Genomic DNA, 23,302 nt, shown 5'->3' on the forward strand with positions numbered 1-23,302 from the left:
CTGTGCAATCTAATAATAAAAGTTTCAATCTATCAATCAAAAGTGTGAAGGAAAAAAGATACTTTTTTATTCCAACCGTACATCCCGTCAAAAGCCTAAAGACTGACTGCACAGTTCCTGTCTTCACAATAAAAGTGCCGCTCCATCGCGCCGCGCTTTCAAAATAAGAGTCTCCGAAAGCCAGCGCAAACAAGCTAGCAAGCTACGGAGTTTGCCGCCAATTTATTTCTTGTAAAGTGTATAAAAACGAAATGGAAGATGGACAAATAAGATACCAAAAACCAACCACTTTCATGTGGTATTAGACAGAAAGGAGGAACTTTTTTTCTCCTCCATTTGAAAACGTGGACGTTATCATCACTACTGTCTGTTTACAATCAATGCAAGTCATCAGAATCAGGTAATACACCAACTTATATTCTTGTCTTCATGAAAGAAAGGAATCTATATGTTAAACATGCATGTATATTCATTAAAACACCTTTAACATGTAAACAAAAACGGCAAAATAAATAAATATAAATTATATACTGTATATATCAATGTATGTATATATATGTGTATATATATATATATGTGTGTGTGTATATATATATATATATATATATGTGTGTGTGTGTGTATATATATATATATATATATATATATATATATATATATGTGTGTATGTTACTCATCAGTTACTCAGTACTTGAGTAGTTTTTTCACAACATACTTTTTACTTTTACTCAAGTAAATATTTGGGTGACTACTCCTTACTTTTACTTGAGTAATAAATCTCTAAAGTAACAGTACTCTTACTTGAGTACAATTTCTGGCTACTCTACCCACCTCTGCTAATAATGTTGTTGTATGCACAACGGCTATAAACGAACATTTGAAAAGAAAACACCCGACAGCGTTCTTGCCATCACCATCAACTAGTCAATCGTCCGCGTGAGTATACGTTGTCATCATTACACAAAAACATGAATGTGTCATTTGTATCTGCGTTGTAAATTCATAAACTAAAACACTGTTTCGCTCTGAGAGGCGCGTTTGGCGTGCCTGTTCAGTGTTTACAAAGATGCGCTCCTCTTTAACGCTAACGTTAATTAGTTGTGCAAATACCTTTTACAACATTAACAGTTACATATACTATGTACAAACCAACAATTAACTTTCACTTTAATCATACTATCATTGTTGTGTTATTAAGCAAAATAAGCAATACTTTTACTTTTGTTGAAATGTTTACACTGTTACAGAATATTTCGTTTTGCACTTTTTTGTATTGGATGTTTATCTTTATTTTTGCACATTTTAGCAAATAAGCAATACTTTTACTTTTGAAATGCTTATACTATTGCAGAATATTAAGATTGCACTGGATGTTTACTTTTATATTTGCACATTAAAAAGCAAATAAGATACTTTTAATTTTGTTAAATGTTAAAAGTTTTAAATGTTTACATTGTTACAGAATATTTTGTCATGTTGTTGTCAATGTTGACTGAGTGGCCATACTTTTTTTTTTTGTAAATAAAAGCCATGCCTTTTGAAAAAACTGGCCTACATTTATTTTTTCATCTTCATTTTAAATAAAAAAAATAATCGGTAAAAGGAAAAATAATCTATAGATTAATCGAAAAAAATAATCTATAGATTAACCGATTAATCGAAAAAATAATCTATAGATTAATCGATAGAAAAATAATCGTTAGCTGCAGCCTTAATTAGTTCATTCCCTGAAGATGTTTTTGATCAAGAAATGCATAATAAGCCACCTTAAGGTCTTTCTTATACGTTTCCTACACAAAGACAATAATGTTAATCATTGATCATGGCCCGCAGAGCATTCGCGGTCGTAAGGCCACCTTGGAAGAGCTGCAGTCCGTCCACAGTGAGCGCCACGTTTTGCTCTACGGCACCAACCCGCTCAACCGCCTCAAACTGGACAACCGCAAACTGGCAGGTACGTTGCAGCCAAAAGATTTCATTTGTAATTCTTGCTATTACTTTTGATGTTTTACATCTTAAATGCTGATCCCTCAGGAATCCTCTCTCAGAGGATGTTTGTTATGCTGCCATGCGGAGGCGTCGGGGTAAGTCTTCAGAGAAGTTCACTGCACGCACAAAACAAACCGTAAATAACAACATGTTCTTTGCCATGGTGATAGAAAAGGGTTTTGCAAGTAAAAATGGCAAAGGAATCAACATAAAAAAGACCGCTCTGTTGGCACAATGATGACAGTTTATCACAACCTTCTGACCATGACTAGTAAGAGCAGCATGTCCAAGACTGAGGAATGAAAGAAGACCATGATAACCTTTTTACTGCACAATTCAGTGGAAAAACTAAGGATAGCAGCAATATCATACCTGCCAACTACTCCGGTTTTCCCGTAATTAGTACGGTTTTCATCAACCTATTCCGGGTTACGGTTGCAGTGATAAAAAAATACGTTTTTTCATTAATTTAAAAAAAATATTTTTTTAAAAGTTTTATTCACGAAATCGCGTAACAACAATGACAATCTACACTGCTTCCCGTAACTTCCTATCGAGCCATTCCGAATTCCATGCACGAGGCACCAGTTGCCCATTGTTTCCAAACGAGCGAACGATCATGGAATCAGCCGGAGAAAAATCGCAAACGAGTCTTAAACCGAAAAGAAAACCGCAGTCATTCCGTGAAGAATATTCAAAAGCCTATCCGGGAATAATTATCCGTTCCAAAAAGGGTGAAAACTACGCGAATTGCACCTTGTGCAGACAAGATTTTTTCGATCGGACACGGAGGAATTAGCGATGTAAAAGACCACGTTGGGACAAAAAAACACAAGTCTAATGCCGTTGCTAAATTTGGATTTTAGCCACAAAAAGGTAATGACACCAATGTTATCTATTGGAATTGTTTAGTACTGTTATACTGTTAAAAGTGTTTATACTATTTATGCTTTCAAGTCCAAGTTGAAGAAATCTTGTTAAATGTTGACAGCATAACTACCAAAATACAGAAGTATGTCCTTAATATTTTTGCAGTGCGATTTCTGTTGAAAAGTTCAAATGATTACATTAGAGATGTGATGTGCCACTTTTCAAGTGTCTGATGGCTTAAATTAATTTTCATAAATCTTTCATATTTTGAATTCTTTTGAAAGACTTACAAAAAAACTACATTTGAATTGTAATTCCATGCTATTGACAGGACTATTAATGTTAATGAAGTTAGCTTACCATGTTTACAGTATGATAATTGTGATAGAAATGTGAATTTTAGGCACAGAATATTTTTTACAATTGAACAAGGCAGTAGATTATACAAGCTTGGACAGAAAGTTAATAATGACACCAATTTTTTTTTTTAATGGAATTGTTTAGTACTGTTTTACCATTTGTTTACTGTAAAAAGTGTTTATACTTTCAATGAACAAATTGAAGTCTTGTGAAAGGTTGACAGGATAACTGGCATTAACTGTCAAAATAATTTCAAACTATTGAAGTTAGCTTACAGAATAAACATGTCAATCAACCCATATGATTTTTGCTGTCATATTTTTGTTTTGAAAAGTCACTGTGACTGATAGAAAAGTGATGGTTTTAGCAACATTTTAACCTGTCTGAATGCAATCAATCATTTTGCGTCGGGGGGCGAAGCCTGAACCCCCCACCAGGACTTTGTCCTGGACCTACCGGGGCCTGCGGCCCCTGGACCCTGGCTACTAGGTTTTTCTGATTTCAAAAGTTGGCAGGTATGCATTAACATTTAAAGACTCACTCATCTTTGCTAACATATGTTTGTAATACAATACATAATAATGTAATAATTGGCATGATTAGATAATAACACAATTATTTTCGTTCAGTAAAAAAAAAAAAAAGTATTTTATCAACACACACTTTTCCCGGGCTTTGGCGGGCCACTGTGGTGTACCTCAGGGATCAATACTAGGACCAACATTATTCGATCTCTATATAAATGACATTTGTAAAGTTACAAAAGATTTAACGTTAGTATTATTTGCGGATGATACAACAGCGTTTTGCAGCATCGCGTGGACATCGGGGGCGGTACCACTGGATTGGCAGACCGGGGTGGTGGTTCCTCTCTTTAAGAAGGGGAACCGGAGGGTGTGTTCCAACTATCGTGGGATCACACTCCTCAGCCTTCCCGGTAAGGTCTATTCAGGTGTACTGGAGAGGAGGCTACGCCGGATAGTCGAACCTCGGATTCAGGAGGAACAGTGTGGTTTTCATCCTGGTCGTGGAACTGTGGACCAGCTCTATACTCTCGGCAGGGTCCTTGAGGGTGCATGGGAGTTTGCCCAACCAGTCTACATGTGCTTTGTGGACTTGGAGAAGGCATTCGACCGTGTCCCTGGGGAAGTCCTGTGGGGAGTGCTCAGAGAGTATGGGGTAACGGACTGTCTTATTGTGGCAGTCCGCTCCCTGTATGATCAGTGTCAGAGCTTGGTCCGCATTGCCGGTAGTAAGTCGGACACGTTTCCAGTGAGGGTTGGACTCCGCCAAGGCTGCCCTTTGTCACCGATTCTGTTCATAACCTTTATGGACAGAATTTCTAGGCGCAGTCAGGGCGTTGAGGGGATCTGGTTTGGTGGCTGCAGGATTAGGTCTCTGCTATTTGCAGATGATGTGGTCCTGATGGCTTCCTCCGGCCAAGATCTTCAGCTCTCACTGGATCGGTTCGCAGCCGAGTGTGAAGCGACTGGGATGGGAATCAGCACCTCCAAGTCCGAGTCCATGGTTCTCTCCCGGAAAAGGGTGGAGTGCCATCTCCGGGTTGGGGAGGAGATCTTGCCCCAAGTGGAGGAGTTCAAGTACCTCGGAGTCTTGTTCACGAGTGGGGGAAGAGTGGATCGTGAGATCGACAGGCGGATCGGTGCGGCGTCTTCAGTAATGCGGACGCTGTATCGATCCGTTGTGGTGAAGAAAGAGCTGAGCCGGAAGGCAAAGCTCTCGATTTACCGGTCGATCTACGTTCCCATCCTCACCTATGGTCATGAGCTTTGGGTCATGACCGAAAGGACAAGATCACGGGTACAAGCGGCCGAAATGAGTTTCCTCCGCCAAATGGCGGGGCTCTCCCTTAGAGATAGGGTGAGAAGCTCTGTCATTCGGGGGGAGCTCAAAGTAAAGCCGCTGCTCCTCCACATCGAGAGGAGCCAGATGAGGTGGTTCGGGCATCTGGTCAGGATGCCACCCGAACGCCTCCCTAGGAAGGTGTTTCGGGCACGTCCGACCGGTAAGAGGCCACGGGGAAGACCCAGGACACGCTGGGAAGACTATCTCTCCCGGCTGGCCTGGGAACGCCTCGGGATCCCCCGGGAGGAGCTGGACGAAGTGGCTGGGGAGAGGGAAGTCTGGGCTTCCCTGCTTAAGCTGCTGCCCCCGCAACCCGACCTCGGATAAGCGGAAGAAGATGGATGGATGGATGGATGGATATCATATTTATGAGTATCTACATAGATAGATAGATAGATAGATAGATAGATAGATAGATAGATAGTAGAGATGCGCGGTTTGCGGACACAACCGCGGAGTCCGCGGATTATCCGCGGGTCGGGCGGTTGAAATAAAAAAAAAATTAGATTTTATCCGCGGGTCGGGTCGGGCGGTTGAAATAAAAACAAATTAGATTTTAAATAGATTCAGGCGGGTGGCAGTTAAACCAATTGGGAAATATATATACATAGTTAAATGTTGTTACCCACATACGAAAAACGAGCAGGCACCTGCAGCATATGCCACAACAGAAGAAGAAAAGAAAAGAGATGGCAACGCCGGCAGCAAACGTGGTACGCGACAAACTTAAAAAAAGGGAATACTAAAGACCAGGGGAAAAAAAGGCCAGAAAAGTTCAGCGTGGACTCGTTTTTAAGAGGTTGTAAATCAGGATGATAGTAATGCTGGCTACGTGATTTGCAAGAGCTGCGACGCTGTTTATGTCTACGACAGTCACAAAACCGGGACATCTAACATGGTGCATCACATTTGTGCAAAAACCCCGAACCTCCACAAACACCCTGAGCATGAGCGGTTTCGTCCGCCGTGATCCCAGAAGAGTGCCACGGGATGTTAAAACGAGATAGAACGCAGCTGCCTGCAGCAGTTTGAGTGGCGCGAGTGCGCTTGGAGGTGCGCTCAGCGCGGCTCCCAGATGATTGCGCACTGGTGTGCGTCTGGGCCGTGACAGCGTGGCACGCATTGAATGTCTCTGCTGCATTGGATCAGTCTCCTTTCTTTAACAGGCAAAAGCTTTATAACCTCACTAATGCCTTGCATCGTCTATATTAGATATATATCAACGGGCGGGTGGCGGATGGCGGGCGGGTGCGGTTTTGATTAAATGTTAGTTCGGGTGGATGGCGGATGGTTGACGACTTTTGTGATGCGGTTGCAGATTAAATAATTGCATAACCGCGCATCTCTAATAGATAGATAGATTCCTTCAGGAGAGTTCCCTCAGGAAAATTAATTTTTATTTTAATTTTTTTATTTTATTTTATTTATTTATTTTTGTATGTTTTTTAATTATTAAAAAAAAAGATTTTTAGTTTTTAAAAAAAATATATATACAGGTAAAAGCCAGTAAATTAGAATATTTTGAAAAACTTGATTTATTTCAGTAATTGCATTCAAAAGGTGTAACTTGTACATTATATTTATTCATTGCACACAGACTGATGCATTCAAATGTTTATTTCATTTAATTTTGATGATTTGAAGTGGCAACAAATGAAAATCCAAAATTCCGTGTGTCACAAAATTAGAATATTACTTAAGGCTAATACAAAAAAGGGATTTTTAGAAATGTTGGCCAACTGGAAAGTATGAAAATGAAAAATATGAGCATGTACAATACTCAATACTTGGTTGGAGCTCCTTTTGCCTCAATTACTGCGTTAATGCGGCGTGGCATGGAGTCGATGAGTTTCTGGCACTGCTCAGGTGTTATGAGAGCCCAGGTTGCTCTGATAGTGGCCTTCAACTCTTCTGCGTTTTTGGGTCTGGCATTCTGCATCTTCCTTTTCACAATACCCCACAGATTTTCTATGGGGCTAAGGTCAGGGGAGTTGGCGGGCCAATTTAGAAGAGAAATACCATGGTCCGTAAACCAGGCACGGGTAGATTTTGCGCTGTGTGCAGGCGCCAAGTCCTGTTGGAACTTGAAATCTCCATCTCCATAGAGCAGGTCAGCAGCAGGAAGCATGAAGTGCTCTAAAACTTGCTGGTAGACGGCTGCGTTGACCCTGGATCTCAGGAAACAGAGTGGACCGACACCAGCAGATGACATGGCACCCCAAACCATCACCCAACCATGCAAATTTTGCATTTCCTTTGGAAATCGAGGTCCCAGAGTCTGGAGGAAGACAGGAGAGGCACAGGATCCACGTTGCCTGAAGTCTAGTGTAAAGTTTCCACCATCAGTGATGGTTTGGGGTGCCATGTCATCTGCTGGTGCCTGGTTTACGGACCATGGTATTTCTGTTTATATGTATTGTATTTCGTGCACAACGAAGGCCTGATAGACATAACGAGGACTGAACTATAATTGGTTGTCGTCCTTCAGGTGGACAACGACACCATCTGGAACGAGTCGCACACGTCCACGGCGTCGCGCATGGCCGCCGGCAGTGTTGTCGAGCTGGCGGTCAGAGTGGCCAAGGGTGAGCTCAAGGTGAGGAAGTCCACAATGTTGTGATTTAGTCGCTACGGCTCTCCTCCGAAAGACCAGATTGTAGTTCTGCGATGACGCAAAAGGAAGCCAGGAGCCAACTAAAGAGCTCTTATGAAATCATTCTGGGAGTTCTGTCCAGTTTTTTGTTCATGTGGATCAAATAACTAAATAATGTCCTTCCAACTACTATCAGCTCCTACCTCTTCCAGGTCACACTTGTGCATCCCACATCTTTGTGCACATGTTATGCTACACTCACTGCAAATGACATTAGGTGCACATACACAAAGTTTGGACACACCTTCTCATTCAATGTGTTTTCTTTAATTCCATGACTATTTACATTGTAGATTATCACATCAAAACTATGAATGAACACATGTGGAGTTATGTACTTCACAAAAAAAGGTGCAATAACTGTTTTTTATTCTAGTTTCTTCAAAATAGCCACCCTTTGCTCTGATTACTGCTTTGCACACTCTTGGCATTCTCTCCATGAGCTTCAGGAGGTAGTCACCTGAAATGGTTTTCACTTTCACAGGTGTGCTTGAAGCTCATGGAGAGAATGCCAAGAGTGTGCAAAGCAGTAATCAGAGCAAAGGGTGGCTATTTTGAAGAAACTAGATTACAAAACATGTTTGCAGTTATTTCATCCAACATTATCAATTATTATGAGAGACAAGAACACACGTCGGTTTTTTTTTTATGATTTGAAAGATGCTAAAAAGCGCTGGCTAATAGGAATCACTGTTGTAGCCTTCAACGCCCTCGAAAACAACCTCAAAACCAGTGACGTGCGGTGAGGTTGATGGCTGGTGAGGCACTGACTTCATCACAGTCAGATTTACAAACATATGAACCCTAAAGAGTATCTTATTCACCATTTGATTGGCAGCAGTTAACGGGTTATGTTTAAAAGCTCATACCAGCATTCTTCCCTGCTTGGCACTCAGCATCAAGGCTTGGAATTGGGGGTTAAATCACCAAAAATTATTCCCGGGCGCGGTTGCCGCTGCTGCCCACTGCTCCCCTCACCTCCCAGGGGGTGATCAAGGGGATGGGTCAAATGCAGAGGACACATTTCATTACACCTAGTGTGTGTGTGACAATCATTGCTACTTTAACTTAACTTTAACTTTACACATACAAACTGTAGCACACAAAAAAGCACATTTAATTAAAAAAAACGTTATTATGGTCTTACCTTTACTTATAAATTAAGTCCATGCGCCGCAACTGAAGCCCTCACTTCAACTTTCCACGTGCAAGATTGAATCTATTTAAAAAAGTGTAACCGAGGGTTTATAAATGTGGCCTATACTGTATGAAACTACAAAATAACAAACACGGAGGCTCCAGTTTACACGAGGACCACTTTATTTACCTCCTTTCAAAAACCTCCGCAACGTGACATCACTTCCGCTCTTAGCGCCTTCAAAATAAGAGCTCAAGGCATATACTGTATAACAGCGCATAACAGGAACTTAACATCACAAAGAGGAAAGCCCATAAAAATAAGTTACAAAAGTTATTTAATAAGAAGCCAAAAAGTGCAAAAACAATAATGTTCGTGTTGGAGGAGTTGTGAATTAGGTACACCTGCAGTCTGCAGGTGTATCTAATGTTGTGGCCCTGCAGTCATTCACAACTCCTCCAACACCAACATTATTGTTTTTGCACTTTTTGGCTTCTTATGAAATAACTTTTTTTAAATAGATTCAATCTTGCACGTGGAAAGTTTAAGTGTGGGCTTTAGTTGATACAACAATTCTACGGCGGGGGTGCAGGAGGCGAGCCTCAGCCAGTGCGTCTTTTGCAGCCGTTTTATGATCGCTCAGCACAAGAAATACTTTACACACATACAGTTGTTGACAAAATACACTGTACATTATATACCTCAGCTAACTAAACTATGGAAATGTATAATATAGTTCATATAGCAATACAGTCTCACTGCACAGCAGGCCAGCAGTTAGCCGAGTCATTGCGCAATCCATGTTGAGGCACTGAGTGACGTGCCTCAACTGGCTGCTGATCACCGCACCGTCTCTTCTCAGTATTTGAACGGCAAATGTGAAAATTCAGCGATTTTGAATTAAAATAATCTAAAACTGGTGAAGTTAAATGGAAAATAACTTTATATATATATATAACTTTATATTTATATATATATTTTTTTTCTTTTCACATTTTTTTTCTTTCCATGATGGCAGGTGAGGCCCCGCCTCACCTGCCTCTAGTGACTGCACGTCACTGCTCAAAACCCTCCATCAAGGTTTTATGTACACACTGCAAATATATACTGTACATACTGTATGCAGTAACAGACACCTTCATAACAAACACTAGTGGTTGAAAAACACTGTTGTAGCCAATACTGGAACCAAAAAAACCTCCTTTAAACCTCTAAAGGCTTAGTTGGCCACATGCGTGGACAGCACTTTTTAGCTCTTATTTCCAAAATTGTGTACACTACTGAATTGGGGTCCTACGGCCGCTTATGTGGACACTTATACCATACTTGCCAACCCTCACGGATTTTCCGGGAGACTCCCGAAATTCAGCGCCACTCCCGAAAACCTCCCGGAAGAAATGTTCTCCCGAAAATCTCCCGGAATTCAGCCGGAGCTCCATGCGGACCTGAGTCCAGTGTGCGCACACAAGGAGAAGAAGCAGAAGAACTAGACCGTAGTCGAAGAGCGCAGGGGAGGCACTTCTCCAGGGCCGATGTATGCTCGGGGCAACACCCTTCACCTTACCCCGGCAGTGGGTCTTTAGGGTGAATGATGATTCCAGCGATTAGTTGCAAATCTTGCTTTATTGATTGCTTGCACACAGCCAATCCAACACAAAACCAACTAGTACCTCCCTGCACTCACGCTACCGCTCCCTCTCTTCTCTCGCCCACACACTCACTGACGTCACTCACCTCACATGCTGTCACCTATTAAAGGGCCACACACACACACATACTCTACTCTCATAACACACAGTACAGTTAGTAGAACAACTGTGTTTTCATTACTGTGTATTTGATAGGTGCCATTGCCCCGGAATTGTATTGCATTGTACTTTCAAGTACAACAATGAGTAGATGAGTGTTATGTGTGTATATATGTGTAAATAAATGAACACTGAAATTCAAGTATTTATTTTATTTATGTATATAATAAAATAAATAAATATATATATAGCTAGAGTTCACTGAAAGTCAAGTATTTCATACATATATATATATATATATATATATATATATATATATATATATATATATATATATATATATATATATATATATATATATATATATAACAGCTACCAACCATTCACGAAACCCAACACAACACTCCAATACGTGCACCATGACAGCAACCACCCACCCACCACCACGAAAAGAATACCTACCGGAATCAATAAAAGGCTATCGATGCTGTCATCTAGCAAAGCTGAATTTGACCAAGCAACCCCCCCGTACCAAAAAGCCCTTGATGAAAGCGGATACAATTTCACCCTCACCTATGAACCCACGCCAGGAAACCAGCCAAAAAAGAACAGAAAACGAAACGACATCATCTGGTACAACCCCCCATACAGCAAAAACGTCTCAACGAACATTGGACACAAATTCCTCAATCTGATTGACAAACACTTTCCCAAAGACAACACCCTAAGAAAAGTATTCAACAAGAACAACATTAAATAGAGCTACAGCTGCATGAACAATATACGACAAATCATCTCAAACCACAACAAAACAATTGCAAATGAGCCGTCGACCCCCAGACAGAGCGACTCCAAAACCAACAAAGGATGTAACTGTCGAAAGAAACCTGATTGCCCTCTCAACGGGGGGTGCTTACAAACATCAGTTGTCTACCAATCTAAGGTAATACGCAAGGACATTAACACATCCGACACATATGTAGGATTAACCGAGGGAGAATTCAAAACCAGATGGAACAATCACAAGGCTTCTTTCAGGAACAAAAACCTGCGAAATACCACAGAACTCAGCAAACACATTTGGGACCTCAAAGACAATAATGTTGAATATTCAATAACATGGCAAATTCTTGCATCCAGCACACCTTACAATAGTGGTAATAAAAGATGCAACCTATGCTTGAAAGAGAAACTGTTTATTATTTACCGTCCAGACCTGTCATCCCTCAACAAGCGCAGCGAAATTGTAACAGCATGCCGCCATAGACGGAAACACCTCCTAGGTAACACATGAGCCAATCACCACGCCCCTAGGCCAGCCTGTACCCACCCACTCTGTGCCCTATATAAACCATGGTATGCGAATGCTCCCATTAAAATCTCCTGATGATTGAGGGTACCCCCCCTCATGAAACAGGCCTGTAGAGATGAAATAGTCTTGTGATTTTTTCCCACACATACACATATATATATATATATATATATATATATATATATATATATGTATGAAATACTTGACTTTCAGTGAATTCTAGCTATATATATATTTATTTATATATACATAAATAAAATAAATACTTGAATTTCAGTGTTCATTTATTTACACATATATACACACATAACACTCATCTACTCATTGTTATACTTGAAAGTACAATATATATATATATATATATATATATATATATATATATATATATATATATATATATATATATATATATATATGAAATACTCGAGTTGGTGAATTCTAGCTGTAAATATACTCCTCCCCTCTTAACCACACCCCCAACCACGCCCCCCACCCCCCACCTCCCGAAATCAGAGGTCTCAAGGTTGGCAAGTATGACTTATACTGCCATCTGGTGGTGTCAGAAGAGTATAACATACAATGGAATTTGGAAGAAAAAAAGTGTAAAAATGAGAATTAGCATGTCACTTAACATGAAGTACACGTTTGTGTACTTATGGACTAAGTACATCATATCAAAAGATGAGTCTTAGTTTTTATTCTAATTAGGGTCCAATAAGCCCAAATAGCAAAGAGAGATACAAAAAAGCATGTAAACAAACAGCTTGGGCCTTAAGAGGTTAAATAGTTGCAGCAGGATAATGACAGTATAATGATTTTCCAGGCGGTAGTAATTGACCTGTGCATGACTTTTCTTTAATATACAGAAGAGAGTGATAATTACAAAGTGAGTGATTGTCTCATTTTCCCAAACAGAACGGCTTTGCTGTGGTCAGACCACCAGGGCACCATGCTGACCCTTCCAACCCAATGTAAGTGTTGACATGAGTCAAAACAACATACCGCAGTGTTGTTTTCCTGATTTTAACTGACTAAAAACTAACTCTTGTCTCCTCAGGGGCTTCTGCTACTTTAACTCTGTGGCCATCGCTGCCAAACAGCTCCAGCAGAAGCTCAGCGTCAGCAAAATCCTCATTGTGGATTGGGTAAGAAGCGCTTCGCCACCTTTGTGGGGTGTTCGGGTCTGCGGGACCCGTTTTCATTTTTTTATTCAAAGAAAAATGATACAATTAATTAATTTTTCAAACTGAGACTCACTGACTTTGGCTCATTTTCTGTGAAGAACATGCAAACCCCGTTTCCATATGAGTTGGGAAATTGTGTTAGATGTAAATATAAACGGAATACAATGATTTGCAAATCATTTTCAACTTATAATCAGTTAAATATGCTACAAAGACAATATATTTGATGTTCAAACTCATAAACAGAAGTTGGGAAAGGTGGCAATAAATACTGATAAAGTTGAGGAATGCTCATCAAACACTTATTTGGAACATCCCACAGGTGAACAGGCTAATTGGGAACGGGTGGGTGCCATGATTGGGTATAAAAGTAGATTCCATGAAATGCTCAGTCATTCACAAACAAGGATGGGGCGAGGGTCACCACTTTGTCAACAAATGCCTGAGCAAATTGTTGAACAGTTTAAGAAAACCCTTTTTCAACCAGCTATTGCAAGGAATTTAGGGATTTCACCATCTACGCTCCGTAATATCATCAAAGGGCTCAGAGAATCTGGAGAAATCATTGCACGTCCCTCAGGCTGTACTGCATCAACAAGCGACATCAGTGTGTAAAGGATATCACCACATGGGCTCAGGAACACTTCAGAAACCCACTGTCAGTAACTACAGTTGGTCGCCACATCTGTAAGTGCGAGTTAAAACTCTCCTATGCAAGGCGAAAACCGTTTATCAACAACACCCAGAAACGCCGTCGGCTTCGCTGGGCCTGAGCTCATCTAAGATGGACTGATACAAAGTGGAAAAGTTTTCTGACGAGTCCACATTTCAAATTGTTTTTGGAAACTGTGGACATCGTGTCCTCCGGACCAAAGAGGAAAAGAACCATCCGGATTGTTATAGGCGCAAAGTGGAAAAGCCAGCATGTGTGATGGTATGGGGGTGTATTAGTGCCCAAGACATGGGTAACTTACACATCTGTGAAGGTGTCATTAATGCTGAAAGGTACATACAGGTTTTGGAGCAACATATATTGCCATCCAAGCATGGACGCCCCTGCTTATTTCAGCAAGACATTGCCAAGCCACGTGTTACATCAACGTGGCTTCATAGTAAAAGAGTGCGGGTACTAGACTGGCCTGCCTGTAGTCCAGACCTGTCTCCCATTGGAAATGTGTGAAGCCTAAAATAGCACAACGGAGACCCCCGGACTGTTGAACAACTTAAGCTGTACATCAAGCAAGAATGGGAAAGAATTCCACCTGAGAAGCTTCAAAAATGTGTCTCCTCAGTTCCCAAACCTTTACTGAGTGTTGTTAAAAGGAAAGGCCATGTAAGCTCAGTGGATTAGTGGTTAGAGTGTCCGCCCTGAGATGGGTAGGTCGTGAGTTCATACCAAAGACTATAAACATGGGACCCGTTACCTCCCTGCTTGGCACTCAGCATCAAGGTTTGGAATTGGGGGTTAAATCACCAAAAATGATTCCCGGGCGCGGCCACCGCTGCTGCTCACTGCTCCCCTCACCTCCCAGGGGGTGATCAAGGGTGATGGGTATATAGAAGGATGGAACATTCCGAATGTGAATCATACTTTATCATACTTACTTCATAATCTAATCTAATCATACTTTTCTACCTTTGTTATGGGGACCAGGTGGAAGTGATTAACTGTACACGGAAGAAGTGTGAGCAGAGCAGCGAGTGCAGTACCGATGAGGGGGCTGCTGTGCAAATGTCTCACACTCAAACTAACCAGTAAACATGTTTTATGGGCTAAAGCTTAAAAATCACTTAAAAAAAAAAAAAAAAAAACATCACTTAGGCATCTCAATGGATCTGACTATCATTTAGAAAGGTTGCCTGTTTTTTTTAGGTCCCCTAAAGGTGACTGTGGAAACCAGGGGTCGGCAACCCGCGGCTCTATGCGGCTCTTTAGCGCCGCCCTAGTGGCTCTCTGGAGCTTTTTCAAAAATGTATAAAATATGGAAAAAGATGAGGGGAAAAAAATATATTTTTTGTTTTAATATGGTTTCTGTAAGAGGGCCAACATGACACAAACCTCCCTAATTGTTACAAAGCACACTGTTTGTATTAAACATGCTTCACTGATTCGAGTATTTGGCCAGCGCCGTTTTGTCCTACTAATTTCGGCGGTCCTTGAACTCACCGTAGTTTGTTTACATGTATAACTTTCTCCGACCTTCTAGGACGTGTTTTATGCCACTTCTTTTTCTGTCTCATTTTGTCCACCAAACCTTTAACGTTGTGCATGAAAGGTGAGTTTTGTTGATGTTATTGACTTGTGTGGAGTGCTAATCAGACATATTTGGTCACCGCATGACTGCAAGCTAATCGATGCTAACATGCTATTTAGGCTAGCTATATGTACATATTGCATCATTATGCCTCATTTGTAGCTATATTTGAGCTCATTTAGTTTCCTTTAAGTCCTCTTAATTCAATTTATATCTCATGACACACTATCTGTATGTAATATGGCTTTTAGTTTTTTGCGGCTCCAGACAGATTTGTTTTTGTATTTTTGGTCCAATATGGCTCTTTCAACATTTTGGGTTGCCGACCCCTGGTGTAAACAGAGCGATGTCCCCATTAAGTAAGCATTGCCAGAACACACACGCACACACACAAGCACACACACACAGCAGGCTTAGACAGGAGGAGAACAGAGTGTAGGTACTAGAGATGCGCGGTTTGCGGGCACAACCGCGGAGTCCGCGGATTATCCGCGGATCGGGCGGATGAAATGAAAAAAAATTAGATTTTATCCGCGGGTCGGGTCGGGTCGGGCGGTTGAAATAAAAAAAAATTAGATTTTAAATAGATTCAGGCGGGTGGCAGTTAAACCAATTGGGAAATATATATACATAGTTAAATGTTGTTACCCACATACGAAAAACGAGCAGGCACCTGCAGCATATGCCACAACAGAAGAAAAAAAAGAAAAAGAGATGGACACTTTTACTGAGCGGAGAAGGGACGCCTCGCCGGGGTCGGGGACCGAGGCCCCTTCCCCCGAGAGGGCCCCACCGGGAGCCGTAGCTGAGGCGATCCGCGAGAAGGGCCCGACGCACGTCCAGGGTCACCACCGCGCCCACCGCACCGACACCCCGCCTCGTCCGCCTTCGCCGCGGCCGGCGTCACGCGCAGCAGGTAAGCAGCTTACCTGCCCGCCACCCTCGTGGCCGGGGGCTCGTAACAGGGGTCACTCCGCGCGCAGTGCGCTCACGAAAGGGGTGGGGCTCACCCTGGTTGATATAGACAGCAGGACGGTGGCCATGGAAGTCGGAACCCGCTAAGGAGTGTGTAACAACCCACCTGCCGAATCAACTAGCCCTGAAAATGGATGGCGCTGGAGCGTCGGGCCCATACCCGGCCGTCGCCGGCAGCGAGACGCGCTTGGAGGTGCGCTCAGCGCGGCTCCCATATGATTGCGCACTGGTGTGCGTCTGGGTCGTGACGGCGTGGCACGCGAATGTCTGTGCTGCATTGGATCAGTCTCCTTTCTTTAACAGGCAAAAGCTTTATAACCTCACTAATGCCTTGCATCGTCGATATTAGATATATAACAACGGGCGGGTGCGGTTCTGATCAAATGTTAGTTCGGGTGGATGGCGGATGGCTGACGACTTTCTGATGCGGTTGCGGATGAAATAATTGCCTATCCGCGCATCTCTAGTAGGCACACAGAACATCAGAGGGTCAAATGTGCGAGAAAATGAGAGCAGACAGTGTTGACAAACAATGTTGCAACCTGGTGTGGGAAGCGCAGGTGCAGAAACACAAAAGAAGAATCCCTGTGGGATGCAGAAACTGGCAGAGAACCTTCATATTGTTGTTACTCAGCCAGCGTTTGTGGGTCTGATGGACCCCTTGCATTTTGTGGCTTTTAATGCCTCACAATCAAACATTTTTATGTTCAAATACTGAACAGATGTTTATTGGGATAAGGTAAACATCTGTTCAGTATTTGAACATAAAAGGGTTTGATTGTGAGGCATTAAAAGCCACAAAATGCAACGGGTCCATCAGACCCACAAACGCTGGCTGAGTAACAACAATATGAACGTTACACAAGAGTGAACCTACTCTCATTCACCACGTTTACACTTTCCAACAGGAAAATGCAGAGCCACTACAAGGAATTAAACAATCTGTTTATTGTTGTTGTGGTCTTGTCACCAGGATGTTCACCACGGTAACGGCACCCAGGAGGTTTTCTACAACGACCCCAGCGTCCTCTACCTGTCGCTTCACCGCTACGACCACGGCAACTTCTTTCCTGGCAGCGGCTCACCGGCTGAGGTAGAGCGCGGCCGCACGTCTGCACACATGCAATAGACTCGGACTCAATTTTTTGGGGGGTGCGGGGTTTCAGGTGGGGTCAGGCGCCGGGGAGGGCTTCAACGTGAACGTGGCGTGGACGGGAGGATTGGAGCCTCCCATGGGGGACGCGGAGTACCTTGCAGCGTTCAGGTAGGACACCGCAACACAATTCAACATTGACGCTCTGTACGGAACTGTATGAGCCCCAAAAAAAGTCTGCGGGCTATAGAGCGTTTTCTATTGGGGCTCCAGTACTATGGAATGTTCTAGCAGCAACAGTTAGAGATGCTACCTCAGTGGAAGCATTTAAGTTCCATCTTAAAACTCATTTGTATACTCTAGCCCAGGGGTGCCCATTACGTCGATCGCGAGCTAGCGGTCGATTGCGGAGGGTGTGTCAGTCGATCGCCAACCAGGCGTTGAAAAAATAGTCCTAAAAATGAGCGATCATCAATCTTCACTATGATGTCACTTGATTGACATTCACGGCACCCGAGGGTCTTGTGAGATGACGCTGGCTGCAGCGAGCTTAGTGTGAAGGGAAAAAAAGACCGTCAGGGAGGTGAGAAACAGTTTTTTTTTCAACCACACCCATACTTGCCAACCCTCCCGGATTTTCCGGGAGACTCCCGAAATTCAGCGCCTCTCCCGAAAACCTCCCGGGACAAATTTTCTCCCGAAATTCAGGCGGACTCAGGTCCATGAGGACCTGAGTCCGCTAACCCACAATATAACCAGCATACCTGCCCAATCACGTTATAACTGTAGAATGATGGAGGGCGAGTTCTTGGTTTCTTATGTGGGTTTATTGTTAGGCAGTTTCATTAACGTCCTCCCAGCGTGGCAACAACACACAACAACAGCAGTCACGTTTTTGTCTACCGTAAAGCAGTTCGTCTGCCGTAAACAGCAATGTTGTGACACTCTTAAACGGGACAATACTGCCATCTAGTGCATTTGATGAAAGTACTTTTGTGCGTGCCACACAGCAATGCATCATCAGAGAGGGTGTTCAGCATGGTTAGAAAAATAGTGACAGAGAATAGAACAAGGATGGACAATTCAACCCTTAACTCAACAATGAGTAGATGAGTGTTATGTGTGTGTATATGTGTAAATAAATGAACACTGAAATTCAAGTATTTCTTTTATATATATATATATATATATATATATATATATATATATATACATATACATATATATAGCTAGAATTCACTGAAAGTCAATTATTTCTTTTATATATATATATATATATATATATATATATATATATATATATATAGCTAGAATTCACTGAAAGTCAATTATTTCTTATAAATATAAATATATATATATTTCTTATAAATAAAAATAAAATATATATATATATATATATATATATATATATATATATATATATATATATATATATATATATATATATATATATATATATATATATATATATATATATATATGTCTTAATAAGGTTGTCCAAAAAATAGTGCTCGATACCGTAGTAGAGCGCAATACATGTATGTGTGGGAAAAAAAATCACAAGACTACTTCATCTCTACAGGCCTGTTTCATGAGGGGTTCCCTCAATCATCAGGAAAATCTCCTGATGATTGAGGGAACCCCTCATGAAACAGGCCTGTAGAGATGAAGTAGTCTTGTGATTTTTTTTCCCACACATACATATATATATATATATATATATATATATATATATTATATATATATATATATATATATATATATATATATATATATATATATATATATACATATACCGGTATATATATATATATATATATATATATATATATATATATATATATATATATATATATATATATATATATATATATAAAAGAAATAATTGACTTTCAGTGAATTCTAGCTATATATATATATATATATATATATATATATATATATATGTATGTGTGGGAAAAAAAATCACAAGACTACTACTATATATATATATATATATATATATATATATATATATATATATATATATATATATATATATATATATATATATATAGCTAGAATTCACTGAAAGTCAATTATTTCTTTTATATATATATATATATATATATATATATATATACCGGTATATATATATATATATATATATATATATCCATCCATCCATCCATCCATCCATTTTCTACCGCTTATTCCCTTCGGGGTCGCGGGGATATATATATATATATATATATATATATATATATATATATATATATATATATATATATATATATATATATGAAATACTTGACTTGGTGAATTCTAGCTGTAAATATACTCCTCCCCTCTTAACCATGCCCCCAACCACGCCCCCCGCACCCACCCCCCACCCCCCTCCTCCCGAAATCGGAGGTGTCAAGGTTGGCAAGTATGGGGTAGATATAATTATTGAAAACTATCAAAATCCAGATTAAGATGACTAATTCACTGTTAATATTTGAATGGGGTTTGGGGCACCTATTTAGTGGAAAAGTTGGGCCCCAATGTCAAAAAGATTAGGAACTTCTGCTGTAGAGGGAATAGAGATGTAGGAGTTTATGACAGGATTGAGAAGAAAAAAGGAGGTAAGACCAAAAAGAAGGAAAACAAAACATGATGATAACCGGAATGAATGAACAGGAAATACAACAAAGCGTAGAAAGGTCTTGGGTTTGTCCGCTGAATGCTGGATTATTTCAGTTAGAGGGCCGTGAACAAATGTCTGGCCCCTAAGGGGGGGCATGACAGACAATCATTGAGAACAACTTCTTTACACCAATAGGAGGGATTCTTTTTATAAGACTCAGACTTCCTTTTATTTGTCATTCAAATTTGAACTTTGCAGTACAAATACAAAACGAAATTGCGTTGCATTAGCTCATAGTAGTGCAGGATAAAAGAGCAATAAAGTCCTCAAGCTACATTTATTATATTTGCTGGGTAAAATGCTCACCGCTGTTATAGTGCAGCACGCCCAGCTACTACCTGGCAGCCCGAGTCTCAACACAATACCTTTGATGCACTTCAGTGCGCTCGTCTTCTCGTGGCCTCCAATGACATCATTGATGCTGGTAATTGTGCGATAATTGGTTCTGCTCCATCTCAGCGCTGCCTTTGACGCCGGTGATCATCCAAATCCTTGTAGACCGGCTGAGGGACTGGGTGGGCGTTTCAGGGACAACATTCTAATGCTTGAAATCATATTTGGCAGATTGATCTTTCTCTGTGGCTGTCATGCGGGGTGCCCCAGGGTTCAATTTTGGGGCCTATCCTTTTTACCCTCAACATGCTCCCACTCAGAGATGTCATTAGGAACTTTGAAGGTTGTCAGGTTCAAACACCGAACTATCTATTGAATGAGACTAGGGCTGCAGCTAACGATTATTTTTCTATCGATTAATCTATAGATTATTTTTTCGATTAATCGGTTACCGTATTTTCCGCACCATAAGCCGCCCTGGGTTATAAGCCGCGCCTTCAATGAACGGCATATTTCAAAACTTTGTCCACCTATAAGCCGCCCCGTGTTATAAGCCGCATCTAACTGCGCTAAAGGGAATGTCAAAAAAACAGTCAGATAGGTCAGTCAAACTTTAATAATATATTAAAAACCAGCGTGATGTGGGCGCGCATGGAGTCGTATATCAACATGGACGGAGCTGCGTGAAAAAAGCCACCCGGCCTCTTCGCGTAAACTTACCTTAACCACTCGCTCATCTTTTCTTCATCCATCCATCCCTTCGAGTTAGCTTTTATGATGACGCCGGCTGGAAAGGTCTCTTTTGGCAAGGTCTTCCTTTTGAATATCACCATGGGTGGAAGTTTCTGGCCATTAGCATGGCAAGCTAGAACCACAGTGAAGGATGACTTCTCATTCCCTGTGGTGCGAATATTCACCGTACGTGCTCCCGTTGTATCCACAGTGCGGTTCACAGGAATATCAAAAGTCAGTGGAACCTCGTCCATGTTGATAATGTTCTCTGGCCGGATCTTTTTTTCAGCTATCTTGTTTTTACAATATGCACGGAAAGTAGCCAGCTTTTCTTGAAAGTCTTTAGGCAGTTGCTGTGAAATAGTAGTCCGTGTGCGGATGGAGAGATTGCGTCTTTTCATGAACCGGAAACCTGTCGCCATTTTGTGGTCTTTACAGATGTAAACACACAAAGGAAATGAAACGTAATATCCGCGCTTCTTCTTCTTCTACGCGGGCGGGTGGTTGCTTACAGTAGAAGAAGAAGCGCTTCCTGTTCTATGGGGGCGGGTGCTTACCTTGGCGGTTGCTTGCGTAGAAGAAGAAGCACTTCCTCTTCTACGGGGAAAAAAGATGGCGGCTGTTTACCGTAGTTGCGAGACCGAAACTTTATGAAAATGAATCTCAATATTAATCCATATATAAAGCGCACCGGGTTATAAGGCGCACTGTCAGCTTTTGAGTAAATTTGTGGTTTTTAGGTGCGGCTAATAGTGCGGAAAATACGGTAATCTATAGATTATTTTTTTCGATTAATCTATAGATTATTTTTCCTTTTATCGATTATTTTTTTAAATTTAAAATGAAGAGGGAAAAAATAAATGTAGGCCAGTTTTTTCAAAAGGCATGGCTTTTATTTACAAAAAAAAAAAAAGTATGGCCACTCAGTCAACATTGACAACAACATGACAAAATATTCTGTAACAATGTAAACATTTAAAACTTTTAACATTTAACAAAATTAAAAGTAGCTTATTTGCTTTTTAATGTGCAAATATAAAAGTAAACATCCAGTGCAAATCTTAATATTCTGCAATAGTATAAGCATTTCAAAAGTAAAAGTATTACTTATTTTGCTTTAAAATGTGCAAAAATAAAGATAAACATCCAATACAAAAAAGTGCAAAACGAAAATAATCTGTAACAATGTAAACATTTCAACAAAAGTAAAAGTATTGCTTATTTTGCTTAATAACACAACAATGATAGTATGATTAAAGTGAAAGTTAATTGTTGGTTTGTACATAGTATATGTAACTGTTAATGTTGTAAAAGGTATTTGCACAACTAATTAACGTTAGCGTTTGTGACACGTCTTGTGCCGTGGGGTTCTTTCAGGACCGACAGACTGAACGCCAGACGGCTTTGCCAGGTTTACAATCTTTTAATTTTACACAAAGTCTTTTCTCTTCCAACTCTTTTCTCTTTCGTTCCTCGCTTTTCGGTTCCTCTTCCTCGCTCGCTTGTCGTCCTCTGTCTCTGGCTCTCCTCCTCTCTCGCTCCACGTCAGCTTCACTTTGGCTCCTTCCAGTCTCTCTTCCCTCTCTCTCTGCTGCTCCCCTTTTCTTCAGCGAGAGGCGATTGGATGATCGTGCACAGGTGCGCGGATCGCGCACCTGGGCACGATTGCGGCGTCGCTCCCGGCGCGCCCCGCCTCGCCGCTCGCTCGCCGGCGCCGCCTCTCCACAGCGTTAAAGAGGAGCGCGTCTTTGTAAACACTGAACAGGCACGCCAAACGCTCCTCTCAGAGCGAAACGGTGCTTTAGTTTATGAATTTACAACGCAGATACAAATGACACATTCATGTTTTTGTGTAATGATGACAACGTATACTCACGCGGACGATTGACTAGTTGATGGTGAAGGCAAGAACGCTGTCGGGTGTTTTCTTTTCAAATGTTCGTTCATAGCCGTTGTGCTGCTATGATAGGCCATTTCCGCTCGACACAGTGTGCATACAACAACATTATTAGGCCGTTTATTGAAATACTCCCACACTTTTGACGACTTTTGGCGTGCTTTTTTCCCCTCGCTCGCATCGTCTGCTTTGCGCTCCGCCATGACAGTAGTGTGACGTAAATATGCGA

The 23,302-nt window shown here is 41.1% G+C and overlaps 1 protein-coding gene across 1 annotated transcript in view; it reads left to right on the forward strand.

Annotated features, from left to right (window-relative positions):
• Nucleotides 1–23,302, forward strand: part of hdac7a (histone deacetylase 7a) — a 257,881-nt gene that overhangs the window by 191,351 nt on the left and 43,228 nt on the right. The window contains exons 15-21 of the mRNA XM_072911840.1: nt 1,834–1,954; nt 2,035–2,084; nt 7,574–7,681; nt 12,852–12,907; nt 12,994–13,081; nt 17,324–17,443; nt 17,517–17,614. Coding sequence (XP_072767941.1) covers nt 1,834–1,954; nt 2,035–2,084; nt 7,574–7,681; nt 12,852–12,907; nt 12,994–13,081; nt 17,324–17,443; nt 17,517–17,614 — 641 coding nt within the window. The remainder of the gene's footprint in view (nt 1–1,833; nt 1,955–2,034; nt 2,085–7,573; nt 7,682–12,851; nt 12,908–12,993; nt 13,082–17,323; nt 17,444–17,516; nt 17,615–23,302) is intronic.

Source organism: Nerophis lumbriciformis, linkage group LG01, assembly GCF_033978685.3.
Source record: "Nerophis lumbriciformis linkage group LG01, RoL_Nlum_v2.1, whole genome shotgun sequence".
Lineage (NCBI taxonomy): Eukaryota > Metazoa > Chordata > Actinopteri > Syngnathiformes > Syngnathidae > Nerophis > Nerophis lumbriciformis.